The sequence below is a fragment of the Dipteris shenzhenensis genome, chromosome 8 (genome assembly GCF_047967505.1).
Source record: "Dipteris shenzhenensis isolate YYH24624 ecotype China chromosome 8, Dip_SZ_1.0, whole genome shotgun sequence".
NCBI classification, from domain to species: Eukaryota; Viridiplantae; Streptophyta; class Polypodiopsida; order Gleicheniales; family Dipteridaceae; genus Dipteris; species Dipteris shenzhenensis.
In genome coordinates, this window is record NC_141603.1 from 4,267,268 (window position 1) to 4,293,679 (window position 26,412).

The window sequence follows — 26,412 nt, forward strand, 5'->3', positions numbered from 1 at the left end:
AAAGATATGCGAAAATCATCGTATGCTTTTTCTCTATGCTTGTAATGAAAAGCTTATATGCTTTTGCGCTCACATAACAAAATAAAGCCAAATTCACACCCTTAGATCTAGATTCTAGATAAATCAACGTCTACATTGTGACATCAACCAAAGCTCATACTTTCCACAGGGCAATTAGGGGCATAAATACCAACAGCGAACCAACCTAACTAATTTCGTGCACTTAGTCAACCAGCAAGCAAAAGAAAAGAGAGAGTCAAATCGCAGTCAAAGCTTAGCTCAAGATCAATCTCTTCTTTCCGTGCTTTCACAAAAACGCCTAGTCGCCCGATCCAGGGGTCATGGCGTCCTGCTTTGGTACAATCGTAGACTTGTCACCTGTCGTGGTGATTGCTTCTCTGGTATGTTATTAAGGGGCTAACTTTGTCACATTTCTGATCGTCGGCAAAGTTATGCTGTAGCGTGCGCTGTCTTTTGGGTTATAATGGGGAGTGGTGGAAGGTCAGTTCAACGACGAATTTAGATTATATAGGCGCAATCGGCTTTGCTGCTCTTCTACCGAGGAAACATTAACGTGGAAATCTAATCTGGATAATTATGATCCACAGGCGGTCTTCACTTTCATTTGGATTTTGAGCTACGTTTTGGAATGGTTGCGAGATCTGGAACATGGCGTACGGTAAGGATTAAATTTCAAAAAGCGTGCTTTTTCGATATACACACTTGTACTAGGTCCTATCTCTGTTTTTCCACATCAAAATTTAGTATAAGCTGCAAATTTTGACGAAGCTATATGGGTGTTTCCCTGCATCGAGTATAGAGCACTGAATGAGCAAGAGATTAGCCTTCTTGATCGTTCGCTGTGCTACTTATTCGAGGAGGATAGAGAAGGATCTCTTCGGGTTTTTTTGAGTCGCAAAACTAAACTCTTCAAGTAACCACTTACATAAAGCGAAGCTACTAAGCATGCTTTGGAGAGCATTGTTCGATGGATTCGCCACATTCACACGTTGCAAGGTTGTTAATTGATTGGTTTTGTCATATGGGACCCAAACAATAGAAGTTCAACTCACATGCTGCTTTTATGAAACTGCATAACTGACTAGCATTGTATTGATTAGAATGGATTCAGCCATACGACTTCAGATTTAGTGCAGGCAGGTCATCGCAGGGCCTATGTCTGATCTAACCGATGAACATTGCTATGGAATACTTCTTGCAGCACTGCACAAGCAACAGCATGTTTAGAGGATCCTACGTCGCTGGAGAAGGTAAGGGAATAGGTTCCTATCTCATATTTGTGCGGGGTACAAGATATTATCCCCATGATTTTTTAAGCAACCTTTTTATTTCCGGTCTACTTTATGATACTTTACATGGTTCCTTTGACAACATTGCAGGTCCCATGTCCCTCTCTGTTTGAGCCTGCAGAGAAGTACGTTTCATTAATTATTCCTGCCTTTAATGAAGAGGCAAGATTGCCTGTTTACCTCGAGGAGTCATTACGGTGAGTGCCTTTCCCCCTTGATATGCATTACGCATCATGTAAAGACAATGAAGTTCTATGAAATCGTAAGCTGAATGAAACTGTTCCAACTTGGAAACGACCAATACTGAGAAGACAGGGAAATAGCAAAGTAGGCTAATTAGATTTTAGTTATAAAGACATGAGTAAGTCAAACAGGGAAATAAATTAAGCATTCAATTTGTTCTTTACATACAGCTAATTTATAATCTTCGTTGCAACCTTTAAAGTGTGTATACAACACTGTCCAATAGGAGTTTGACATATACGGTTGTCAACTACCCAACGTATGATCCTTAAGGATGGAAAATTGAATGGTGCTCTCACTCGTCACAGACTACAACGGCCACTAAATGAAGATAATGGACCCAATTGTTCCGCAGGGAGTTTCCAAGGTGTTTTTGAGTTTCTTAAATTCCAATATTTGGAAACACCTAGGAATGGAGTTTACTGACTTTGGTAGGAGTGTCCTGCGACTTAATCTAAATATCAAAGTTTACTGCATTTTTGCAGAAGTATGATGTAAGGCTGAGATGGAATTGATCACTAATTGTTGGATTCTACAAGTTTGTGTGTAGTAGTAGAGAATAACGTGCTGTTCGGAAATGTGGAGATGCATTTAAAGTACTCTTCTTTATTTGGCATATTCCTTCATTGTTTAACACAAATCGGCTCATAAATGCTGCTTGAAACAAATATCTGCCAAAAACTTGAGATATGGGGCTAGGAATTAGAGGACAGCCTGGCTTCCGTCGAAAACCACTCTACGCTAAGACTCCTGTTTTTGAAGCAAGGTTCTTTTGTTGGTTTGAGAAAGTTGAAAGAGGATAAGGCTTATCTTGAGCTCTGAGCTCCATGGCCAAGACTTCAGTGGTCTGAGAGACCTCAAGAGTAGCAATCTTACAAAGAATAAAGTTCGTCTTGAGCTCCTTTGGCCAAGGCTGCAGTGGAAGAACCTTTCTTTATGGCATTAAGCCTTCGAGCAGTTGCATGTAGTGGGTCTCTGTAGGAGTGGTTTTCACTTATTTATTGATGCTGAGAATGCCTCTGGAAGCCTCTGAAGTCTATAGACGGTTGTTGAGGGAGAAGTTTGTGTGCCAAATTCAGAGCTGTCTTCTTGGGAGGACCATAAAGTGACCCAACTCCGACAGACAGACAGACAGACAGACACACACACACATTGCTGCTTTCAATGCTGCAATGGTGTCACGATAGAGCATTCAGTCAATGGGCAAGTCAGTGGCTTTATATAGGTAGTCTCTTGTCATATTGACAGCCAAATTCAAAATTGAGAAGATTTGGTTGGTGGCCTATTAGTCTTATTAGACAACTTGGACCTTGCACATGTTTATATAGTTCTTGAGAGTGACTGATAATCTTCAACAATCCTTACAAGTAAATGGGGGGAGAATGTGTGTGTTTGTGCGTGCGTGTTTGTGTGTGCAGTGTGGCCCTTGTGTGTTCATGGAGAGAGAGAGAGAGAGAGAGAGAGAGAGGCATGTCCAACGTTGCACATGCGGAGGCGTAAAACTCGAGACAGCGAGAGAGGGAGAGAGAGTGCAACTTAGAAATGAGGGAAGGAGCACCAGTTTACAGCATGGAAACTGTGCACAAACTGTGTGTGTGTGTGTCCTTGTGGGGGTGTGTGTAGAGTTCAGGAAAAAGGCAAAGCTAAAGTCACCGCTCCAAGCAATGGTAATGTCTAAATGTCCTCTGTTGTCCTTTCTAAAGCAAAGGAAAAAGCCCCTAATGAAGTATGGCAAACGCCCAGAAAATTGTTTTAGCCACTTCCATCCCGTAGTACATGGATGGGTACTTCATCTACTGGGCAGACTCCTGCTGAAAAATTGATATGGGTATCACTTGGGCTGCAGTTGGTGCAAGCCGCACTTTGTTCCCAGAGGATGAAGCTGCTCTTTGGTTGCCTGGCCCTCAAGATCAGGCTGTGGTGGCAGCAAGTGCGTGTGTCGGAGAGACAGGTCTAGTCTCTGATCCAGATACAATACCTCAGATACTCCTGGATACCAACAGTGGCACAAGCACGACCAGGTACTATCAAGCTTGTCTTCAGCAGAAATCAATCCAAACAAGTCATTGTGGGTCATTGCAAAATAAAAGTTCCCAAAAAGAAAGAGCCCTGCAAATGTCAAAGCCTTGAGGTTATCACTGCAATGAGTTTGCTGCTCAAGAACTGACCGCAAATATACAATTTTCAATCCAAAAATGACAGCAAAATGCTTGCAAATGTGAATGCCAAATGAGCTGCTCAACACTGAGCCAAATGCAAAACTCTGTTCCACAAAAAGCTGGCCTGCACCAAACTGCTCCAATGCATTTAAAAGTGAAGTCCTCAATGCACAAACGCCAATGCAAGTCAATGGGAGCAAAAGACTCAATTTCTTGCGAGCTTATGTGAGAAATTGAAGGACCTGGTTTTACGAGGCAATCTGAGAGCAATACACTGCAATGTTTGCAAAAGCCCCAAATTTTTGGTGGGGAGCCAAAAAGAAGGCAAATTGCGAAGAAGTGCCAAATGCAATTGTACCATGCCAATGTCCACCACAATGTTCTACCAATAGACCTAAAGCCCCAAAAGTGAATTGTTCTAGCAACTTTGAAGTCAATTGAGTGGACGACCCTGCAAATGCGAACTACAAAATAGGAAATGCTGGTAGTTGAAGCCACTCCCCTTACTTCACTGTGCGGCGGTCGGCTTCCGTCATCACTTGTGGCGTTTACACATTTGAGAGGAGTTAGTCTCCTACGCCATACTACCCTTATGAAGTCATGTACACACAAGTAGATAAACACACATACCAAGTCTAAAGAAGATGCTTGATAAAGTAGACAATAAAACCATGTATATGTTATGCTCCTCAAGTGAGTGCATAACTCCATACAAAACTGACCCACTTTACTCTCCACCTAGGCATTCAGGTGGCCTACCTACAGCCCGAGTCCGGAGTAAACTAAGCACGAACTATTGTGGCTCTGCTCCTAACCCTTGCTGGTCTCTCCCTCCTCTTGCCATGGCCCATGGGCCTCTAGGGCCTTAGAAGCATGAGCAGTGAATAGGGTATTTATATATGGAGGAAGGCAGTCTTGCCCTCCCCCTTACAGGCCGACTTGGTCTATTAGGTTGGCCAACCGGCCACGTAAACTGGCCCCAGAAGGAGCCTTCCCTGCCCTGGCCAACCTCCCACATGTAGGGCCAACAGCAGTCCTGCTGTCGGCCTGTCCAAGGCCACCAAGCTGACTTGAACTAGGCTAACCTGGCCCATATGCTCCCCAGACCCTCAGCGGCCTGTGCAACCCCTAGTCGGGGCTTGTCTAGAGCTGTGGAAGCCTTATAAATGCCTCTCTGGGCCTCCCATTCCACAACCCTAATTTGTGACACCAAGCCCACATTGCTGGGCCTTGTTTGCTGCCAATGTGGCAGCCAATACTGCTGGGAGTCCATGTCTGCTCCACGTGGCAGGCTGATCCACTGCCTATCTGATAGTGCTTGTGCTGCTCCCTTGGCAGCCCCAAACCCGAGTGTATGTGCACGTGTCAAAACCTATTGTCTTCCTTATTTGGGGCTCACATGTGAGGCATTGACTCTCATTCTATTCCAGCACCCTCTCAATGGCCCACATGGACCCACATCAGTGTTCATTAGCACTCGAGAGAGTGCTCAAGAACAAGTGGAAGGTGGTCCCTAGTACTGGTCAGCACACTGTATGTCCTCTCCAAGTACAATATGGCATAGAACCTCCACATGCTCTAGCTGGTTACGGAACACCAAGTACTCCATGAACCACTCCATCTAGTCCACAAATCATTCAAGCCATCTAGATTACAAGCCAATGGCATCACTGTTGGAAAGGTCACCTCCCCATCTGTAAGCCCCCATTTGGGGAGAGAGTGGGCTAGGGAGACCTAGGGCATGTGCCTAGAGGGAAAAGCCTGGAGAGGGGGTTGCCACATGGGCAACACCTCACAGCAAAGAAAAGAAGGCTAAAGGGGCTGCCATGTGGGCAGCACAACAGCCTGGCAGAGGCGCAGCAAAGCAGGCGTGTACGGGTTGGAAAAGGCACCTTCAGAGAGCAGCACATGGGGTTGGCAGAGGAACACAGGTAGCAGCATGAGCAGGGCCAATAGGCGCCTGCATGGGGGACCTGGAGCAGCAGCACATGGGCCTGCAATAGGCGCAGGAAGGGGCAAAGGCAGCAGCCCAAAAGGGCTGGCCAAAGCCCTTTTATAGGGCTGGTTGGACCAGCCAACCAAGTCGGCCAGGGGGGGAAGTGAACCGACCAGCAGTCGCAGTTTTGATCGAAGTGAAGATTTGGATGTCATCTTAGCTGACTAGAATCAAGGGCCATCCAATGGCTCAATAATAGGCTTTATAGATCATATGGTCATTGCTTCTTCATCAAGTGGTAGACTGATAGAATAGCCCAAGAGCTCACACAGTGTGGTGTGGGGTGTGTGGAATCATAGACTTCTTAACTTAATGTGCATCAAATAGATGTGCAGACTCATCAATAGACAACGAACCAGCCAGATATAGAAGACACCAAAATAATATATTTCTGTCCAAAGCTATGGACACAATACAAAAGAGAGAGATCCAGAGTCCCACCAATGGTGTGGTCCTCTGATCTTACCACAAGGTACTTTTCCTATCTGCCGGCTATCTCTAGACTCGAGCCTGCGTGCTCCACCTCGAGCGTCTGTAGATGGTTCTCTCTACCTTACTGCCTGTAGATCAGCCTAGGTAGGCAGCACCTTGAGCTAGGTCTGCAGCTTCCTCAGCCTTCTTGGTCCTCCAGTAGGCTCCAAGTGCTGGTCTTTTGCTGCTCCTGTCTGCTGCTCCAGAGAATGAGTAATAAAGGCCTGGAGGCCCTCCTTTTATAGGCCCCCAAGGGCTGGAAAAACCTACCACCACTTGTGGCATTGCCGACCTATACACATCAAAATCTCCAAGGTGCCCTTGTACTGCCATCAGGCCCATCCAATGAGTCATCATCCTGTGACCTCCATTGATCATCAGGCCACAGATATACGATCATCCAACTGTACTCGTCATAAACTAGGAACAGCCTAGCCTTGTCCATCACATGGCACGAATGCAAACTCTACATATGAATCCTATGTAGAGAGGTCATTGTGCAACACCCTATATATCCTCTCCATTAGGAATCCGTAAAAACTTATCTAGCCTGTTTAGAACCAAGCTGTTGATCAGCTCCCCTCATGATTAAATCCTGAGTCTTTTGAGGACGATACTCGCGCTGCCAAAGGCTATGTAATCTCCGACACCAAGTCCTGGATTACTGGTGTTGACTATCCGGCCGGGTATTCTCCGAGTGCAATTTCAGTCCCATGGGCTTTCACCATTCCCCGCCGGGATGCCTGAGCCTGTTTAGTGACCTCCCCGGATTTGTGGAGTACAACGGAGTGGTCGGCATATCTAATTAGTCTCGAAGTTGGTTCTCTTCTCTGAGTTAGGTCTACCACAAGTAACTACAAAAGATTGCAATTAGGCCTCCATGGAATGACCTCCATACCTCTGCCAACACCAAAGTCTTCTTGAAGCTCGTGACACGAACCATCATACGTGTCATGCAGTAGACACCAAATGCCTCTGCAATGAAATCTCCTCCTTTGTCTATTTGGAAGGAATTCACCTGCCATTTCCAATTTAAGAAGACCAAGACAAACAACATGCCTAGATCATACAATTAATAAAGTGCAAAGTGAATAGTAACATTGCATTACACAATTTGGTTGTATTTTTGTCAAGGAAGTTGAAGACCTTCAATAAGCTCAAGAAATGGTTGGGGCCAAGAATGAAAGGAAAAAGGCTTAGACATTCAAAATACATTAATGTGAAGAATCGGCGCAGCAAAGGCAATAACAATGCGAGAATAGTAGCGATCCTTGAAGTAGGGGCAAAAGTCTCTTCAAAGTTGGCAAGCAGTGGAAGCTCTAAAATGGAGGTGAGAAGACAAAAAACGATATGCTGTAATGAATTGCTGCAAAATTGAGAGTGGAGGCTCAAGAGAGAGCCAACATAACAAAACCCTAGGGCTAAATGCCCTAACTGGACTTCCTAACTGTCCTAAGTGGTACATTTACTAACTGTACCAATTGACCTAACTGACTGTAACTAGACCTACAAGGCACATACCAAGGAATGAGTGGCACTATGGATACCCCATAGAATGGCCTACACTATTTTGGGTAAAGTGGGAAAAGCAGGCTATTTGGCATGGCTTCTATAGTTTGAGTAGATAAATGCAATCCGAGAGCTTAGTGTACAGGGCGTTCAAGATCAGTGATTCCCAAGGTTGTGAATTTGTTGAGTTGGGACAAGTAACCTAGTAGAAGGGGCATGTGGTATGGGATGCAGGACCTCATCCTCAAGGGGACTAGCTTCCTTGGGGATCTAGACCGGAGGTGTAGGGGTGGTATTCAAATAGTGAATCTATGGTTGGGATGTGAGCCGCTAGCTCAACCCATAGGGGTTCGTTTGCTTGATGTAATGTCTTTGTTGTGGTTTGGCTGGTAGGAAATTCTTACTTAAGGTGCTTAGTTGAGGTTAGAACCCTATAAATAAGCACTCCTCTAGCCTTGGCCTTTCTCTCTCTCATGCCATTCGGGCTGCTCATATCCACACAGCCTTACCACACATAAGTTAAATGATCTATGACCTTACCTTGAGGCTTGTAGAGGCTCAAATTGTTGATTTTATCATTTTATGTATGCTTTGTATCTTAAGTGTGATGGCTATTCATAAAATATTATAATAATTTGAGAGGAACACGTCAATTTTTGATATGAGAATTTGGATGCAGGTACTTACAACGGCGAGCGAGGAATGATAAATCTTTTACATATGAGGTAAGCCATACTTATTGAATGTAGGTCTACAAAAGAAACGAATATGGTGAAAAGAAAGACCCAACACCCTCAAGTCAAATGGGTGCATTTTGCTTCTTATTCTCTAACAATCTGTTGGTCTGTTTACGTTACCGAAATCCATGTCTGTAGATATGTTGGTATTGTTTAAGCAAAATGGTACTGATAATCAAGCAGGTTTTTGGAACCTTTTCTAAAAAACAGCAATCATTCATCCGCTAATTTTTCATGGATTCTAGAGATGAGCTATCTGTGGGACAAGAAATGTGGTACAAGGTGTGATTGCTGATGTATCGAATTCCAAGAAGGTGGAGGTGCTTGTTATGAGAGATTTTTTTCTAATGTTATGTTGTTCTACTCATAGAGGATATATGAAAGCTCCCATGAGTGAGTACATTTGTTGATAGTGCCCCACACATTGTGGAGTTGTGCAAGAAGAACCCAAAGCAATCTTCCAAGCGGAACCTTAAAGATACGATTGGCTTCCTTGTTACTTGTCCTAGAGATGTTGCTCCATGTGTGTGCCAATATTGATAGAGCTACCGTGCTAGATAAGTGGACATCTTGGTAATGACTCCTTTTTTTCAAAGAATAGATTCGTACGTCAAATTTTCTTGAAAAGGAGTTTCGGATGATGTGCATGCCATCATTACAGCTTTGATACTTTAATCGATATGCTTCCTGGTGAGAGACATTGAGGGCTGCATTCTTCCTCTTCTTTTTTGTTGGAGGGGTGCAAAAGAAATGAAGTTTGATCAAACATAGAAAACTCTTGTACAAGTCATGCAGGAAAAAATGAGGTTGCTGGAGCCAATCTTGAGAGTGGAAATGCCACGAAGGCACTGTGGCATGATATGTGAAATGAAACCGGCCTCTAATCACTCAGAGGGCAGTGGAACTAAACCTTTAATCACTTCAGCACTTATTTACAGCTCACAAAGCATATATCACAACCATTAACCATTGCATGATCACCATTTGGCATTTACCCATTTGTTCACAAACAAAACCACTGAAAAAGGGATGGAGGCTAGAATGCCTCTACTCAACAGACGTAGACAAGTGCACCTGATTGGCCCCAAACACCGTGGCACCCCTTTCGGTATTTCTTTATATTTCACAGTGAAATGATTACAAGTTGCCTCTGGGAGACCTTCCCTGCAACTGAGCACGCAGCCCCAATTCACTAAGCCTTCGCAAGGCTTTCAAGCATAGAACACCATCACATAAGTGCACTTAACCCATAGGCTTAACCCAAAGGCATTCTCTTTTCCGAGTGCAATTCCATTGGCTGTCCAGATGCAATCACACTGCACCCCAGCTGCACTCTCTTTGAGTGGTTTCCAGATGGCATTCACAAAGCTTTTCAAAGCTCCAGGCTCTAATTGGAAAGCATCAAGGTAAAGCTGCAATATCCCATGTGAATTTGCGAGTTCACCTTCCTCCATCCATTTCGCATCAAGTGATGGGTAATTTTGAAATTTTACCAAGTAGCGACGGATAACTTTACCCTTGAGCTTTCTATCTCTGTGTGCCAGAATCTGCTCTGGGACCAGAAGTTCATTCTGTTCTTCCACTTCAGGCTGCACCTCATCAGGTAAATCCTCGGGAATATCTTCATGATATTGCTTTAATAAGCTCACATGAAAGGCATTATGTATCTTCCAATGCAGAGGCAACTTCAGCCTGTAAGCTACCTCGTTTATCTTTTCAGAAACGTGGAAAGGACCATAGTAACGCATGTTCAGCTTTGTGTACAACCTTTCCTTGCCTTTCTTATTCTTCAGCCTTGCCTTCTAAAAATGCAGCAAAACCCAATCACCTTCTGTGAATACCAATTCCCTGCGGTGCTTATCTGCTGCTCTTTTCTGCTTGTCCTGACTTCTTTGCAAGGCATATTTGATCTTCTTGTAAGCCTCTTCAAGGCTTTCCACAAAACGATCAGCTTCGAAGATTTTCTCTTTTGTATGCAAAATGGGAGGTATCTTCCTGGCACCTTCCACTATTTCAAAAGGTGCTTTACCTGTGGATGTGTGCACCGTATTATTGTAAGCATATTCCAGTAAAGGCAAATAATACTCCCATTTGCTTTTGTGGTCTGAGACATAGCATTTAAACATATCCAAGATGGTAGATTTTTCCTGCTCCGATTGTCCATCAGACTAAGGGTGAAAAGATGACGAAAAATTCAGCGTAGTGCCCATATTTTCAAACAGTCCTCTCCAAAAGAGGCTGGTCATCCTCGGATCTCTATCACTGATTATGGATTCAGGCATCCCATGATACTTGAAGACATGCTGCAAAAACAATTTGGCCATTTGATCTGCTGTAATTTTCTTTCTTACTGGCACAAAGTGGGCTTGTTTGCTAAACCTGCAAATTATTGTCCACAATCCATCATGTCCAGTAGGAGTACGTGGAAGATCAAACACAAAATCCATAGCTATGCTTTGCCATGGTCTATCCGGAATTGGCAAAGGGTGTAACAACCCAGGTGCCTTCTGCCTGTCAAACTTTACTTTGTGACAAACCATGCATGTTCTCACATATTCTTCCACATCTTTCCTCAAAGATGGCCAATAAAAGTATTTCTCCACTGCTGTAATTGTTGCTGTAATTCCCCTATGTCCTGCATATGGAGGAGCATGACTTTCCATTATGACTTTCTGTCGCATCTGATCAGTGACACAGAGTCGTCCATGCATCAAAATGAAACCCTTTTTCAACATATAGTGATCATGCCTTTGACCATCAGAAAGCTGATCATAAATAGTTGAAAAATCAGCATCATTAACATACTGATCTTTCATCACATCTAACACATTGTTGTAAGCAATGCTCACTGCTGAAACACTGGGTTTCTTGGAGAGTGCTTCAGGCTGTGGTTTCTTGGAAAGTGCATCAGCCACGACATTTTTGTTACCCGGCACATGTACAATTTGAAAATGAAACATTGAGAGGAAGTTAGCTCATCTCATGTGCTTTTCAGATAATTTTCTCTGCGTGAGAAAATATCTAAGTGACTGATGATCTGTCTGCACATAAAAATCAGCTCCAAGAAGGTAATGTTTCCATGTGGTCAAAGCATGTATCACTGCTAACATTTCCTTCTCGTCTGTCTACAAGTACAATTTAGCATCTTTGAGAACTCTACTCTCATATGCAACCACTCTGCCATCCTGCATCAAAGTGCCTCCTATGCTGTTCCCACATGCATCACAAGTTACAGCAAAGGGTTTTGCAAGATCTGGCAAGATAATAACGGGTTCAGAACACAAATTTTGCTTCAGCTCTTCAAAAGCTGCATTTTCCTTTGGTCCCCACTGAAACGGTACAGCTTTCTTTTGTAAAGCATGCAAGGGAGAAGCAATTTTTGCAAAGTACTTTATAAACCTCCGATAGTATGAACACAACCCAAGAAAGCTTCTGACTTCATGCAGATTTTTCAAAATTGGCCAACTCCTTATGGCCTCAACTTTTGCAGGATCCATCTTGACTCCATCCTTTGACACTATATGACCGAGAAAATGAATCTCATGCATAAAGAACTCACTTTTCTTGGTGTTTATTAATAGCTTGTGTCTTTTCAACTCTTGAAACACAATAGTGAGGTGTTTCCTGTGCTCCTGCTCATTTTTAGAGAACACAATGATGTCATCGAAGAAAGTGCCCACAAACTTTCTGTGTGCTCTAAAAATTCTGTCCATCATTCTATTGAAAGTGGCAGGTGCATTAGTCCAACCAAAAGGCATCACAAGGAACTCATATAAGCCAAATGAAGTGCGGAAGGCAGTCTTTGTCATGTGCACGGATCGGTATCTGACGTGTACTAGGTACACAGAACTAGCTCAGGTTAGCCTGGGGAGGCTTAGAGCTAGGCAGGCTTGATTCTCGGGTTGAGTGGCAAGGGTACGAACTATTTATAGGTCTTCGCTATTTTTGGCGCCGGGGCCCGAGTCTATAAAAGAGGCCCAGGGGGTTCAGTTCTCAGTGTGCAGTTGGGAGCAAGTCTCGTTCCCAGGTGCTAGGTCTGATCCTGGATTGTGTCGCGGACGCGCGCCTGCATCTTAGCGTAGCCCAAGGCCCAGTGGCAGATCCAGGGCTTCACAGCGCCACCTGGTGGTATGGGACACCAGGCTGGTTTGGGATCTAATTGGGAGTTCGTGCCAGTAGCTCAGCTCGTGGCTCGGGGGGACATCTTCTGATTCGGGATCATATCCTGTAGATGTCACGGTTGGGTGGTGAGCAGCCTGCTCAGTTCTGATGTTGTGTGTGGTTATTTTGCAGATCAGGGGTTTCAGGAGTGCTGGGATGTGTCAGTTGGTATCAGAGCCAACTCCTGAGGTAGGAACTTCTGATGCGAGAAATTTGACGGATTTCTCTTCCAGGTATGCCCTAAAATTCGAGATTACCTGCTGCGTTTTTGCTGTCTACCTGGGGTAGAAGGGGTGAAGAAATATCTGGGAAAGGAAGAAGAAGAGGAGTGAAATAGAATCGAAAATTCTGAAGGCTACAGAGAGAAGTCTGAGGGAGGAGAAGGAGAGCAGAAAGGAAGGAGAGTAGGGCAGGAAATTTACAGCCAGGAAGTAGAGGATGCGGGGTGTAGGAAGGGGCGCAGTAGGCGAGGCAGTAGCGACAGGACAGCCTGTGCAATAGGCTGTCCACAGCCTGCGCAACAGGCTGCGAACAGCCTGCGTTGAGGGCTGCGTGCAGCCTGCGCAGGTGGAAGGTGCTTTTTTGCGAAAAAAGCACCCCTCCAAAGTTGGAGGGGCTCAGGTGCTTTTTTCGCAAAAGCACCCCTCCAAAGCTGGAGGGGCTCAGCCTTCTTTGGAAGCCTAGCTTCCAAATCGGGCAGCCCTGCACCCTATATAGATGGGGGGCTGGGTGCTAGGCAACCCACAAGCAGCCCTAGATTCGAGATCTTACCTCGAGATCTGTGCCAGCCAGCCTCGCCCTTCAGCAGCGCCCTGTTCGAGCAGTTTCCCTGCATCCGCCTTGCCTGCGTCAGCCCTGCACAGCTCCCAAAATTTTCGTACCAGACCGTACAGTTACAGCGACAGCCGTACAGCCTGTACGGACTGTTTCGCCTGCTCTTGTACCTGCTGCTGCTCCGTACAGCGCCTGCGCCAGCTTCTGCAGCCACCGTACGGACTGCGTCAGCAGCCGTACAGGCCACGTCAGCAGTCCGTACAGCCTCTATTGTTGACTGCGCATCCGGTTGAAGATTCGGGGAGGCACCAGGGCTCGTGGTCTTCCAGATTTCAGCATCTTTTCTGTCAGATTTATCTGGGACGGTTTTCTTCTACTCCATCTCCCTCCGTGCTCCGTTTCAGTTATTTATTTCTCCCCGTTTGTAATCGAATCAGTATTCAGCTATGTCTGATGCTCCGAATCCCGAGTTCACTATGGGGGAGCAGGAATTAGACTACACTCCAGTGGGAGAGGATGATCAGGGTCTCTATGACGACCTGATCACTAAGAAAGCCTTCAGTGAGTTCACGACTGCTCTAGATGGTAAATTTGAGCAGGTCAACGCTAATCAATCGGGGTTGACACAGCAACTCCAAGGGATACAAGCTACTTTGACTCTTCTGGCTAGCACGGTACAGGCACTCACGCATGTGGATGCCATGGCCTCCGTGCTAGGCCCGAATATCACTCCGGATCCCTTTCCAGGTGACCAGAAATCAAGAACAAAGGAGGTGGTTGACACTTGGTTGCACAAGTGGCAAATACACCTCCAATTTCACCCCTATCCAGACGAGAAAAAGATTCAGCTAGCAGCAGGGTTTATGTCAGGTAAAGCCTTGCTTTGGTGGAAAGAACTTCAGCCTAAGCCTGACACTTGGACAGAATTTGAGGGTATCTTCAGGAAGGAGTTCCTGAAGAAGGAAGATGACTATGATATCGTCGGCAAGCTCAAAGCCCTCGATATGTCAAAATTGAATTTAACTTTTGAAGTTTATCTTCAGAGATTTAGGGATCTGCAAACCAGGGCCACTAAAATGGATCCTGTAACCTTGTTAGGTTTTTTCGTGGATGGTTTGCCAGACTCCTATAAGTTACAGATTAAGAATAACAAGTGCACAACATTGCAGGAGGCCATGACATATGCGCGCATATATGATGATACCATGGCCGGAACCAAGGCAACCACAGTTACCGAGACCAGCGGAAAGAACAAACGCAAGTTCTTTCAGCATGCGACTGGTATTGGGGAGACGAAGTCTACGGACAACGCCTCCAGGAAAAGCTTAACTCCTGCGAAGAATGGTAAGGCCCGTTTCCTTCGCACTCTCAGGCTCAAGAAAGAGGGCCGGTGTTTTTATTGCGAGGAGCGGGGCCACACGAAGAATGAGTGTCCTAAGCGGAAGAACCAGAAATTGGTGCTAGGACCGAAGCTCCAGGCAGGTCCACGTACCGCAGCCAAGGGAGCCAACCAGGTTACGATGACAGGTATTTCAGTAAATGTCATTACCTGCCCCCTTTCTTGTAATTGTACCTTTAATACTTCGTTGTTTGGTTCCCATGATCTTTTCCGAGTTTATGGAGAAGTTAGGGACCAACAGGTTCACATTCTCTTTGATCCGGGCAGCTCTCACAATTTTGTTAATTACAAATTTGTGCAGAAGATGGGGCTGTCCACAGTACCTAGCGACCACACCTACGAGGTGCAGCTTCCAGCCGGGAAGCAGTTTTGGGATCGCAAGGTTGAAGCGCTTCCCATCCGGATTCAAGCCTACACGGGAGCTCTCACATGTTATGTTATGCATCTAGAGCATGTAGACTTGCTGATCGGGATAGAGTGGTTTAAAACCCACAATATCCAGATTGGATGGACGGAGCATACGCTTTCTTTTGTAGACAAAGGCACCCAATTTTGTATTCAGTGTGATAAGATTATCCCTTCTCAGGGGCCTATTGTATCTGCGATGCAGCTTCGGAATATATTGAACACTTCTCATTATGATGTCTATCAGTGTGTTTTGATTCCACTTTCTTCATTTGTTGTTTCGATAATTAACAAAAATGAATTAAGTATGTTTGAACACCGAGAATTGAGAACGTTGTTAGATAATTTTAAGGACGTATTCCCAGCTCAACTGCCGGAAGGTTTACCTCCAGAAAGGGCAGTAGATCATCGCATAGACTTAGTCCCAGGGGCTCAACCTATCAGTGTACCACCGTATAGGATGAGCCAGGTAGAGGAGGATGAGTTAGCTATCCAGCTTCAGGATTACCTGAATATGGGCTATATCCGCCCAAGTAAATCTCCTTGGGGTGCACCTGTCCTCTTAAGAAAGAAGAAGGATTCTTCCTGGAGGATGTGTATAGATTATAAACGATTAAATAAAGTTACAATTAAGAATCGCTATCCTTTACCTCGTTCTGATGATTTGATAGACCGTTTGGCCGGAGCGAAGTATTTCACTAAGATTGATTTGCGTACGGGTTATCATCAAATCCGTATCTATGCTAAACACATAGATAGGACCGCATTCCGGACTAGGTATGGTCATTACGAGTTCCTCGTATTACCTTTTGGTTTGACCAATGCTCCTGCTACTTTTCAGCAGATGATGAACGATTTGTTCAGAGATTATCTGGGCAAATTTGTTGTCGTGTTCTTAGATGATATCTTGGTATATAGTAAAACGCTTGAGGATCATATAGGACACCTTCGGGTTGTCTTACTTGTTCTAAGACAGCATAAGCTTTATGCCAAGATGAGTAAATGTGACTTCTTTATGAAGGAGATCATTTACTTAGGACACAAGATTTCTTCTGAAGGTATTAGCATTGATCTGGATCGTATCCAGAAGGTTTTAGATTGGCCTATACCTCAGACTGTGAAACAACTTCGCTCTTTCCTAGGATTTACGGTATTTCTTCGGAAGTCAGTCCGTGATTATTCACAAATCACGGTACCCTTGACCAACATATTGAAAGGTCGTGGACGCAGGTCTACTCAACCGATCCCTTGGAATGATGCAATGAACAAGGCTTTTGAAACCTTGAAGTTATCTATCAAGGAAGCACCCGTTCTTGCATTACCCGATCCTACCCGGCCTTATGTTTTAGAGGCCGATGCGAGTGATTATGCGATTGGGGCAGCTCTATTCCAAGAGGGCAGACCTGTAGCTTTTGAGAGTAAGAAGCTAGACGACACTCAGTATCGTTGGCCCACACTCGAGAAGGAACTTTATGCGGTGGTGTATGCTCTCAAGGTTTGGAGACACTACTTGTATGGTTCAAAGTTCCTTGTATTGACTGATCACCAGTCAATTAAGTATGTGTGTGATGGATCAGACTTGAGAGGAAGGAAAGCCAGATGGGCAGAGTTAATGCAGGATTTTGATTTCGAAATACGTTATCGTAAGGGTTCGTTGAATAGTGTGGCGGATGCCTTAAGTCGAGTTAAGTTTGTAAATGCTTTGTCATTTACGGAAATATCCTCAGACCTATTTCAATCCTTGAGAGGGCTATACGCAACTGATAGTCATTTCAGTTCTTATTGGCAGAAAGTCCAGGATGGGAATTCCATGGTTGACCAGGACTCAGGGATTGTGCCACCTAGGATACAGGCGGCGGGAGGTCAGTGGATGATTAGGAACGGCTTGCTGTTCCGGAATGAAAAGATTTGTGTGCCTGATGTTCTGGACCTAAAATCCAAGATTCTCTGGGAGTGTCATGATGCTCCTAGTGCGGGACATCCCGGTATACATAGGACTCTGTCTCTTGTGAAGCATACCTTTTATTGGCCTAAGATGCATGCATTTATAGAGAACTATGTGGTAGGTTTCCAAATTTGTCAGGTTACTAAGGCTGAACGCCTTAGGAGCGCGGGCTTATTACAGCCATTACAGATTCCAGGTAATAAATGGGAGAGTATTTCCATGGATTTTATTACTGGTTTGCCTCGTACGCGCAAGGGTCATGACTCTATTTGGGTCATAGTTGACCGTTTGACAAAAATGGCTAGATTCTTACCTACAAGAACAACTATTTCAGTTGTTCAGTTGGCTCACGAGTTTGTGGACCACTTGTTCAAGCTGTATGGTTTGCCATCTGACATAGTCAGTGACAGGGACTCAAAGTTTACAAGTAACTTTTGGACACTTGTATTTGAGAAGTTAGAAACTACTCTAAGTATGAGTTCCTCGGATCATGCACAATCTGATGGCAGTACAGAGAGGGTCAACCAGTTGGTTGAAGACATGCTTCGGGCATATGTATCTAAGAGACAGTCTTCGTGGGAAGATTATCTACCCATGATTGAATTTGCTTACAACGGTGCAAAGCATTCTAGTACAGGTTATAGTCCTTTTATGCTTATGTACGGGTTTCAACCTAAGTCACCAGTTATGGTAGAATTTAAAAGGGATTCAAAATGATGCTGCTAAGAACTTCTTGCAAGACATGCAGGAAATGTTGCAGTTTGCCAAGGAGTCTATTAGAAGTGCCCAAGATCGGGACAGATTTTATGCTAATAGACATCGTTCACCTAGAGAGTTCTCTGAAGGAACGATGGTATATTTGAGAATTCCTAAGGAATCCAAGAGCCTAAGTACTGGTTTGGTTCCGAAATTATCCCCCAGATACTGTGGCCCATTCAAGGTCATTAAAAGAATTGGACCAGTTGCATATCGACTAGAATTGCCTCCTGATGTTAAAGTACATCCAGTCTTTCATGTCAGTCGACTGAAAGAAGTATTGGGTGCAGATGATCAAATTGTTTCTCCTCATGAGATTATAGAAGTTACAGATTTAACTTTTATTCCTCACGAACCTGAATCTATTCTTGAATTCCGTGAAAGACAGATTCGAAATCGTACTATCACGGAATACAAGATTAAGTGGAAGGATCGTGTTGAGGAGGATGCAACATGGGAGACATTACAAAACCTCCAAAGAACATTTCCCGATTTCTTAGCGAACTCAGGAGTGAGTTCTTAGAGGAGGGGGAGTATGTCATGTGCACGGATCGGTATCTGACGTGTACTAGGTACACAGAACTAGCTCAGGTTAGCCTGGGGAGGCTTAGAGCTAGGCAGGCTTGATTCTCGGGTTGAGTGGCAAGGGTACGAACTATTTATAGGTCTTCGCTATTTTTGGCGCTGGGGCCCGAGTCTATAAAAGAGGCCTAGGGGGTTCAGTTCTCAGTGTGCAGTTGGGAGCAAGTCTCGTTCTTAGGTGCTAGGTCTGATCCTGGATTGTGTCGCGGACGCGCGCCTGCATCTTAGCGTAGCCCAAGGCCCAGTGGCAGATCCAGGGCTTCACAGCGCCACCTGGTGGTATGGGACACCAGGCTGGTTTGGGATCTGATTGGGAGTTCGTGCCAGTAGCTCAGCTCGTGGCTCGGGGGGACATCTTCTGATTCGGGATCATATCCCGTAGATGTCACGGTTGGGTGGTGAGCAGCCTGCTCAGTTCTGATGTTGTGTGTGGTTATTTTGCAGATCAGGGGTTTCAGGAGTGCTGGGATGTGTCAGTCTTGTAGACATCTTCAGGCCGTATCCTTATCTGATGGTATCCACTTTTAAGGTCAATACGACTGAACATTGAGGAACCTTCCAACTGATACAATATATCATCAATGCGTGGAATTGGAAAACGGTTCTTAATTGTGACTTTATTCAAAGCCCTATAATCAATACACATTCTCCAACTGCCATCCTTCTTTTGCACAAGCAACACAGGGGAACAATAAGGAGAATTACTTGGCTGTATTAATTCCTTTTCCAAGAGTTCCTTCACTTGTGACATTATCTCTTCTTGTTGTGCCTTACTGACACGATAGGGAGGTATATTAGGCAGTGAGCTTTCTGGAATTATATCAATTTGATGATCCTCGGGCCTCTTGGGAGGTAATTCTTAAGGAAGTGCATCTGAGAAACAATCCTGAAAATCTGAAATAAAAGCAGCCCTTTCTCTATCTAAAGCAGAAAGAGTAGAGCCTTCCTGAACTGGTTGGCTTTCCTCTTTGACAAAAATCAAGTACGCTGAAATATGACGCTTTATTACATTGGAAATACAAGAAGCTGAAACTACAGGGATGGACTCCCCTTTCAACTTTACATCAAGTACATGATTTTTGCCTCTATGAGTTAAAGAAATTTTATTGTTTCTCATCTGCACATCAGCCCCCACCCTGTACATCCAAGGCATCCCAAGCAAAGCATCACACTCTGGCAAAGGCATAATGTAGAAGTCCTCTGCATCTTGATATCCTTGGATATGCATCCTCAACTTGCCAATGATAGGAGTGACAGGAGTGTTGAGTTCAGGGTTGGCCATATCACACATGCCGGATGGCCCCATTTCCTCAGGCTTGATGCCAAGCCTTCCTGCCATATCAGGAGTTATGAAATTTGCTTTTGCCCCAGAATCAAAGAAAAACAAACAATTCTGATTTCTGATTTTTCCCCATGCTTTGCACATCTCAGTCTTTTTCATTTCCGCTTCATCATGTGCATGTGGCAAACTCCCAATCACCTCTGGAAGAAGTCGTGCGGAAGGTTTAGGCTTTTTGCCCTTCCGATCAGCCTGTTTATCACCATTCTTATCATCATCCAACCTGTCTCTTTTCTTGAATGGGCAATCATAAGAGCGGTGTCCCTCTCTTTTGCATATAAAACATTTGTTTTGCTCCATGAGTGACTTTTTCTCATCATCAGATAACTTGGTACAGGGCTGTTTATTAGGCTGTCCACGCCTTTGACCAGCTTTGAATTGGGCTTTTCCTCCCTTTTGAAAGGGTCGTTTGCCATAATTTTTATTTTCAGATTTGATGTCCTTATCCTGGTGTTTGGTAGCTTGTTTGTTGTCTTCTTTCTTGCTGTCCATAAAGCCCAAATTCTTCTCCTGCATCCATGCATATGCTGTCCTTGCATTCTCAATTAATTGAGTCATAGAACCCACCTTGGTTTTGATGCAATAATCACGTAGCTCACTAGGCAATCCACAACAGTACCTCTCTATTTGCTCTTTCAAAGAAACATGCCTGTAAGAGCTCAATGGCAGCAAAACATCCCAAAACCTCTGGGTGTAATCATCAAGATTCTTGCAAAGTTTGTATGACAAGTCATGCAAGTGTGAAAGTACTTCAACTTCAAAAGTTGGAGTAAGCCAAGTAGAAGAGAACACTTGCTTAAATTCCAGCCAAGTAGCAGGTGCATCTCCATGAAGCATAAGGTTGGTGTACCACTTAAGTGCATTGCCTTTCAAAAATGTGGCAACCTTCCTCATCTTGGATGCTTCCGTAAACAAACCCCCAAGAAATGCAGTATCAAACTGTTGAAGGAATGTGAGGGCCTTGTACCTGTCTTGTACTCCATTATATGTATCAAACTTGACATGAGAACCACCATCCTTAAATTCTTTATATACATTTGATATTGGCGGTCCCAAAGATGGCTGTATATTTGCAGCATTCCCTTCACTAGGGAGAGCCATGCTTGGCTGAACATTAGGCATGGGAGCATATGATGTGGCTTGCATGCCTGGCTTCATTCCCACATTGTCATACATGGCTTGCTTTCTATGCCCAATTGGCGGTGCAATCAACATAGCATCAAAGATAGAATCTGTACCAAAATATTCAGGTTGCTGCCTCAAATACGGCTGAGGTGGTTGAGCCACATTTATGGACTGCACATTATTATTTTGAGGAGTAGAAGTACCCAAACCAAGGCCTTGTGCTGGCTGCTCATACTGTTGCACTGGCTGTACTTTTTGTACCTCTTTCTCAAGTGCTCTTTTGGGTGATTCCTCTCTCTTGGAAGTCACTTTCTGAGTCATTTTTGATGGCTGTCCCTCATGGGAAACTGATGCATGAGTGTGCGGTCCGCCATGAGAAGCTGATGCATGTGTGTACTCACTCTTTCCGTGCTTGTGCTTTCTTGATTTCTTCTTCTTCTTGGCATGTGTTTGCACAATGTGAGCCAAATTTTGAGCCAGCTGAGTCAAAGCAGTCACTGCACTTGCAAGCTGTGCATTCAACATAGTAGCATCATCTGACTCACTGCTAGAACTAGTATCACCGTTGAGCTCAGTTGTAGCTTCATGTGTGGCCTGCTCAAAAGGCATTTGTTGTGCTCCCTGCAGCTGTACACTAGCTGGATCATTAAGGCTTTTCCGCCTTCTCCTTTGAGGAGTTGTGGAGCTCTCTTGCTCATGGGTACTCACCATGTTTATGGTTGTAATATTCAGCTGTCAAAAAGTGCAGCAAAGATATCCTTCCACCAAACTACCGAGGCCCACCTCTTGAGAAAGAGTGTGTGGTATCCCGGCAATGGAACCAATGAAACCGGCCTCTAATCACTCAGAGGGCAGTGGAACTAAACCTTTAATCACTTCAGCACTTATTTACAGGTCACAAAGAATATATCACAACCATTAACCATTGCATGATCACCATTTGGCATTTACCCATTTGTTCACAAACAAAACCACTGAAAAAGGGATGGAGGCTAGAATGCCTCTGCTCAACAGACATAGACAAGTGCACCCGATTGGCCCCAAACACCGTGGCGCCCCTTTCGGTATTTCTTTATATTTCACAGTGAAATGATTACAAGTTGCATCTCGGAAACCTTCCCTGCAACTGAGCACGCAGCCCCAATTCACTAAGCCTTCGCAAGGCTTTTAAGCATAGAACACCATCACATAAGTGCACTTAACCCATAGGCTTAACCCCAAAGGCATTCTCTTTTCCGAGTGCAATTCCATTGGCTGTCCAGATGCAATCACACTGCACCCCAGTTGCACTCTCTTTGAGTGGTTTCCAGATGGCATTTACAAAGCTTTTCAAAGCTCCAAAATAAAATCAGCAAAGTACCCAACCAAAGAATGACTCATGTAGCACTGCCTGGGCACTTGTGAGCCAAGAAAGAGGCGGCACACGAGGCCAACCAATAGCTTATGGCAAAAGGAAATTGCAGTAGCAAAATCACCACTCACCAAGCCCTGAAAACTCGAACCAAGTCCTCAATCGCCAAGAGGACATAGTAGCCAATGCCCAATTGCATTCTCAGCCAAAGAGGAGTGCAAAGGCATGAAGAAAGAGCATTTACAAGAGCCGACCAGTAAGAATTCCACTGAAAAATGCAAAAAGAAGCACTTCTGTTGTGAAGAAGTGGGAGTTCTTGGGCTCAAAAGAAGCGTGCTTCAGAGAGGAATGCATTGAGAAGGTTTTGGAGAAGTTTCATCGCCGGAAAGTCCTCCAAAATTGAGAAAAACCAGTCAACCAGCGCGTGGGACCACTCGAAATTCAACAGAAAGCTGTAGCTTTGCAAGAGGAGAGGCCCAGGAGGCGGTAGAAGCAAAAAGGTCCAGAAAAATCCACTTTTGCAAATTCGACCAGCAAAAGAAGTGCTCAGCTCTGCCCGTTCTACCAAACGCACGGACAGAAAAGCATATCACTACGAAGGGGAGGCAGAGGGGAAGCCATCGGGCCAAACGGAAGTCGAGGAATCCAAACGGGTGAGGAGTTATGAAGAAAAACGGAATTCAGCTGAAGGAGGCTGAAAAACCAGTCCAAAATCTCAACAAAGGGAGAAGATGAGAGAGAAAACCACACATGTGAAGTTTAGAAGGCCCAGGAAGGTCCAGGAATGGCAAAGGAGCTTGTAGAAGGCACTAGAGCCACCTGGAACTCTAGGGGGGCCACGTTGAGCCACCAAGCGGGGTGGGGGTTCTCAATGGCAGTGGATTTGCACAAGCCAAGCTGTGGTGGAGTCGGGACAAAAGAGAGCTCACCCGACCAGAAAACAAGGGGTGATAAGGACCGGAAGTATAGCCTCATCTGGACGAAGGCTATTCTTCACTCTCCTCAAATATGTCCAAGTTTTAGCACTTGCTCCCTTGATTTTGTCACAGATGTTGGCGGCCTAGGGATTAATTACGCTTATGTGCTAGGCACCATGCCTCGTTTAATTACACATTATGAAGCCCACGCTTGGACTTTTAAAACCAAAGTTGTCACGGTCTTGTAGTACATTAAAGTACTTAGAATTTTACGCCCCCGTGACATGAAAAATGAACCATGGTCTTTCTCATGAAAATAGTTCTCTTGGCCACTGTGGCATGGTAGGAGCCTCGAATCCTACCCCAAGTGTTAGAAGGTGTATATAATGTCCTGCTAGATACTTGAGAGTGACTGACTGGCAAAGCTTTTTAGTCCGATCTATAGCCTTTGTACATCTAGATCTCCATACTTGCCGTGCAATGAGACTCACAATAATCTCCCAGGAAGGAGAATGAGGTCTATGCATAGATATTGGTATTGCATCTAGGGTGAAAGATGAGGGACTCCCGTCTGGATCAAAATGGCCTTGTCCGGATTTGCTTCCTTGTAGAATACATGAGGAATTGACTATGTGAGTTAGGCCACTGAACCTTGAGTGATGTAGCAAATGCCTCTCCTCATTGAGCCAAGCACGTGTGCAATGCTCTGCTGAATCCTTTGGGCTTCTCTGCAACCCCAAATCCAATGTTGAATGGACTCTTGTGCTGTAGCAGCTTGCGCATCTAGGATCCGCACTAGAGATTTGTTGAAAGGTGTTGACCAAGAGTCCATTGGGCTAGAAGAGCCAAATGAACATGGAGGTTTATGTGGATCTGCATCGGTAGGGTAGTGCCAAAGGTCTCTCTCTTGGGGTAGGTATCCATTTTAAGCTCCGAATTTGGGCTCGTCTAACATTTTAACCATGTAGTTGAAGAAGGAGAGTGTCTTATGGGGAGGCATTGCATCAATCCATCGCTACTCTCTTGTGGTAGGTGCTGAAGAGGGCATCCACCATAGAGCTAGTGGCAACACCATGGATTATTGGTGACAAGAGAGGGGTGATGATCTATGTACTATCGCCTATTATTGAAGTGAGGAACTCTGATCGTGTGGAGAAATGGCATCCTCAATTTGCTCTTGTTTTGTTGGTCTCAAATGCGTAAATGATTGTCTTGCCTCCCTAGTCCCAAAGTACTCAAATGAGTAAAGCAACTCATATGTTTGAGAAGATACCTAGCCAAGTGAACGTATATTTATTTACTTTTGTCCGGTCAGTGAGCGGTCCCGTGAAGTTAGTCGAGGGATAGTTGCATCAATATGTAAGGTATGTCGTGAGTGCCCCATAAGTCCTATGTGAGAATGTGTTGCTCCGGCGAAAGTAATTCTTTTGAAGACCCTATAGGCGCTCACGGTGTCCCCTCGACCATTGCATGTATCCTGAAGAGCCTGGTTGACATCCTAAGTAATCAACAAAGTACTCATTCCCCGCAATGCACTGTTAGTCCCTCTTATCTGTGAGAGGGATACTCTGATTTGATGCCAGGCTATGTTAACCGTTGCCAAGAGAGGAGATGAGTCTAATGTGGGCATCCATGAACATCCATCTTGTGCTTGGGATCTAATCATCGTGTTTGTGGGAAGTGCAGCCGTGAATTTCACTGCGTAAAGAAGTCCTTCCAAGGCTCATTGCTAGGAAAGAGTTTTGTGATGATCAACTTACCTAGCAAGGCTTTGCACTAAATGTCAGGATCAATAATGTTGAGGATCCCAATTATGTCTAGGCAAGATGATGGTGCTCCGAGCCATCCCGTGGCCTTTGTGTCATGTTTGCCATCAGATATAGACCAAAGATGGTTTCGTATCAATCTTTTGAGGTGACCCAATGCATGATTGTGATAAGCATTAGGAAGAAGTGATGTGCCATGCAAAAGCTAATAAAAAATGGTTCGCCATGAATCCCTTTTCGACAACTTTGGTACAAAGCTTAGCTTTTCCAGCAGCTTCCATCTGCAGCCAGATGGCCAGTCAGAAGTCTAAACCAACTTTCATTTGACATTCTGAAGTGCTATGTTGCAGATGCATAGTCTCGTTGGGAGTAGTGTTTACCATTAGATCTTGAATGACACCCATTCCTCCAATGTGGGTAGGACTCCCTTTGAAGCAGCCTTCGGCAAGAAGTTCAAGGCCCTCTCACCAAGACTTATGTTAGATCATGGAGTTCATGAAGGTGTACCAGTTCGATCGCATCACAGAGACTTATGAGCAGATCATGGAGTCCATGAAAGACCGCATTGCCAAAGCATAGGAGGCCTACCAAACACAAGCCAACAAGCAGAGGTGTGATGCGGGTTACAAGGAAGGGCGTTGGGTTTATCTTCGGATCATGAAGAAGCGACTCAAGAAGATTGGGAGGAAGTGCCCGAAGCTCTCACATCGAAGCTTTGGCCCTTTCCCATTATTGAGGTTATCAATGATGTGGCCATGAAGTTGCAGCTACCTATGACATGGACCATGCATCCAGTTTTCCATGTGTCGTGGCTCAAGCCATATGTGGGTCCGGCACTAACAGTGGTTCCAGATATGGAGCAGCCCAAGATTGTTGATGATGCAGAGGTGGTCGAGCCCAAGTAGATTTTGCTTCATCAGTTCAAGAAAGTTACATGCAATCGTCAGTCGTTGTATGCAATTAAGTTCAAGCACAGGGGCCCCCATGACTCGTGAGTCGTGAAGCACCATGACCAACCAGCCAGCAGCTGTCTACACGCAGGATCAGGTGGGACAAGCAGCAACAGACTAAAAACCTTGCTGCATGATGTCTTCATCTTTCCACCAAACTTTGAGTGTATTGTATTTTGCTTTTAAGGTTCTGATGTACATACAGGAGCGAAGGCGGATTCAACTTAAAGAGCATTGATCACCCGTTTATCATTGTATTTGTGACTCACGTTTGCATATGATGTCATGCCCGTCTTTCATCATGTGCTCAGCTCTTGAACGGAACTTGTTATTTTGGCTGACTTGGATCAGTACAAAGTTCAAACTCAGAGCTTGCTGTTGTGCACATTTAGAAATCTGACAGTGAGTATCAATCTGCAATGCTAGAATGATTTGACTAGCAAAGGGAGAGAGCTTCACTCGATGGCTGTGAAGCTTCTTGCTATCAGGGCTTAAATAGGTTAAATCCATTTCCTGC

General features: G+C 44.8%; 1 protein-coding gene across 1 annotated transcript in view; it reads left to right on the forward strand.

Moving 5' to 3' along the window:
* Positions 1–228: 228 nt before the first annotated feature.
* Positions 229–26,412, forward strand: part of LOC147898998 (Nucleotide-diphospho-sugar transferases superfamily protein) — a 57,875-nt gene continuing 31,691 nt past the window's right edge. The window contains exons 1-5 of the mRNA XM_087378078.1: positions 229–401; positions 609–679; positions 1,223–1,271; positions 1,401–1,507; positions 8,368–8,413. Of these exons, the coding sequence (XP_087234204.1) occupies positions 342–401; positions 609–679; positions 1,223–1,271; positions 1,401–1,507; positions 8,368–8,413 (333 nt within the window). The 5' untranslated portion in view covers positions 229–341. The remainder of the gene's footprint in view (positions 402–608; positions 680–1,222; positions 1,272–1,400; positions 1,508–8,367; positions 8,414–26,412) is intronic.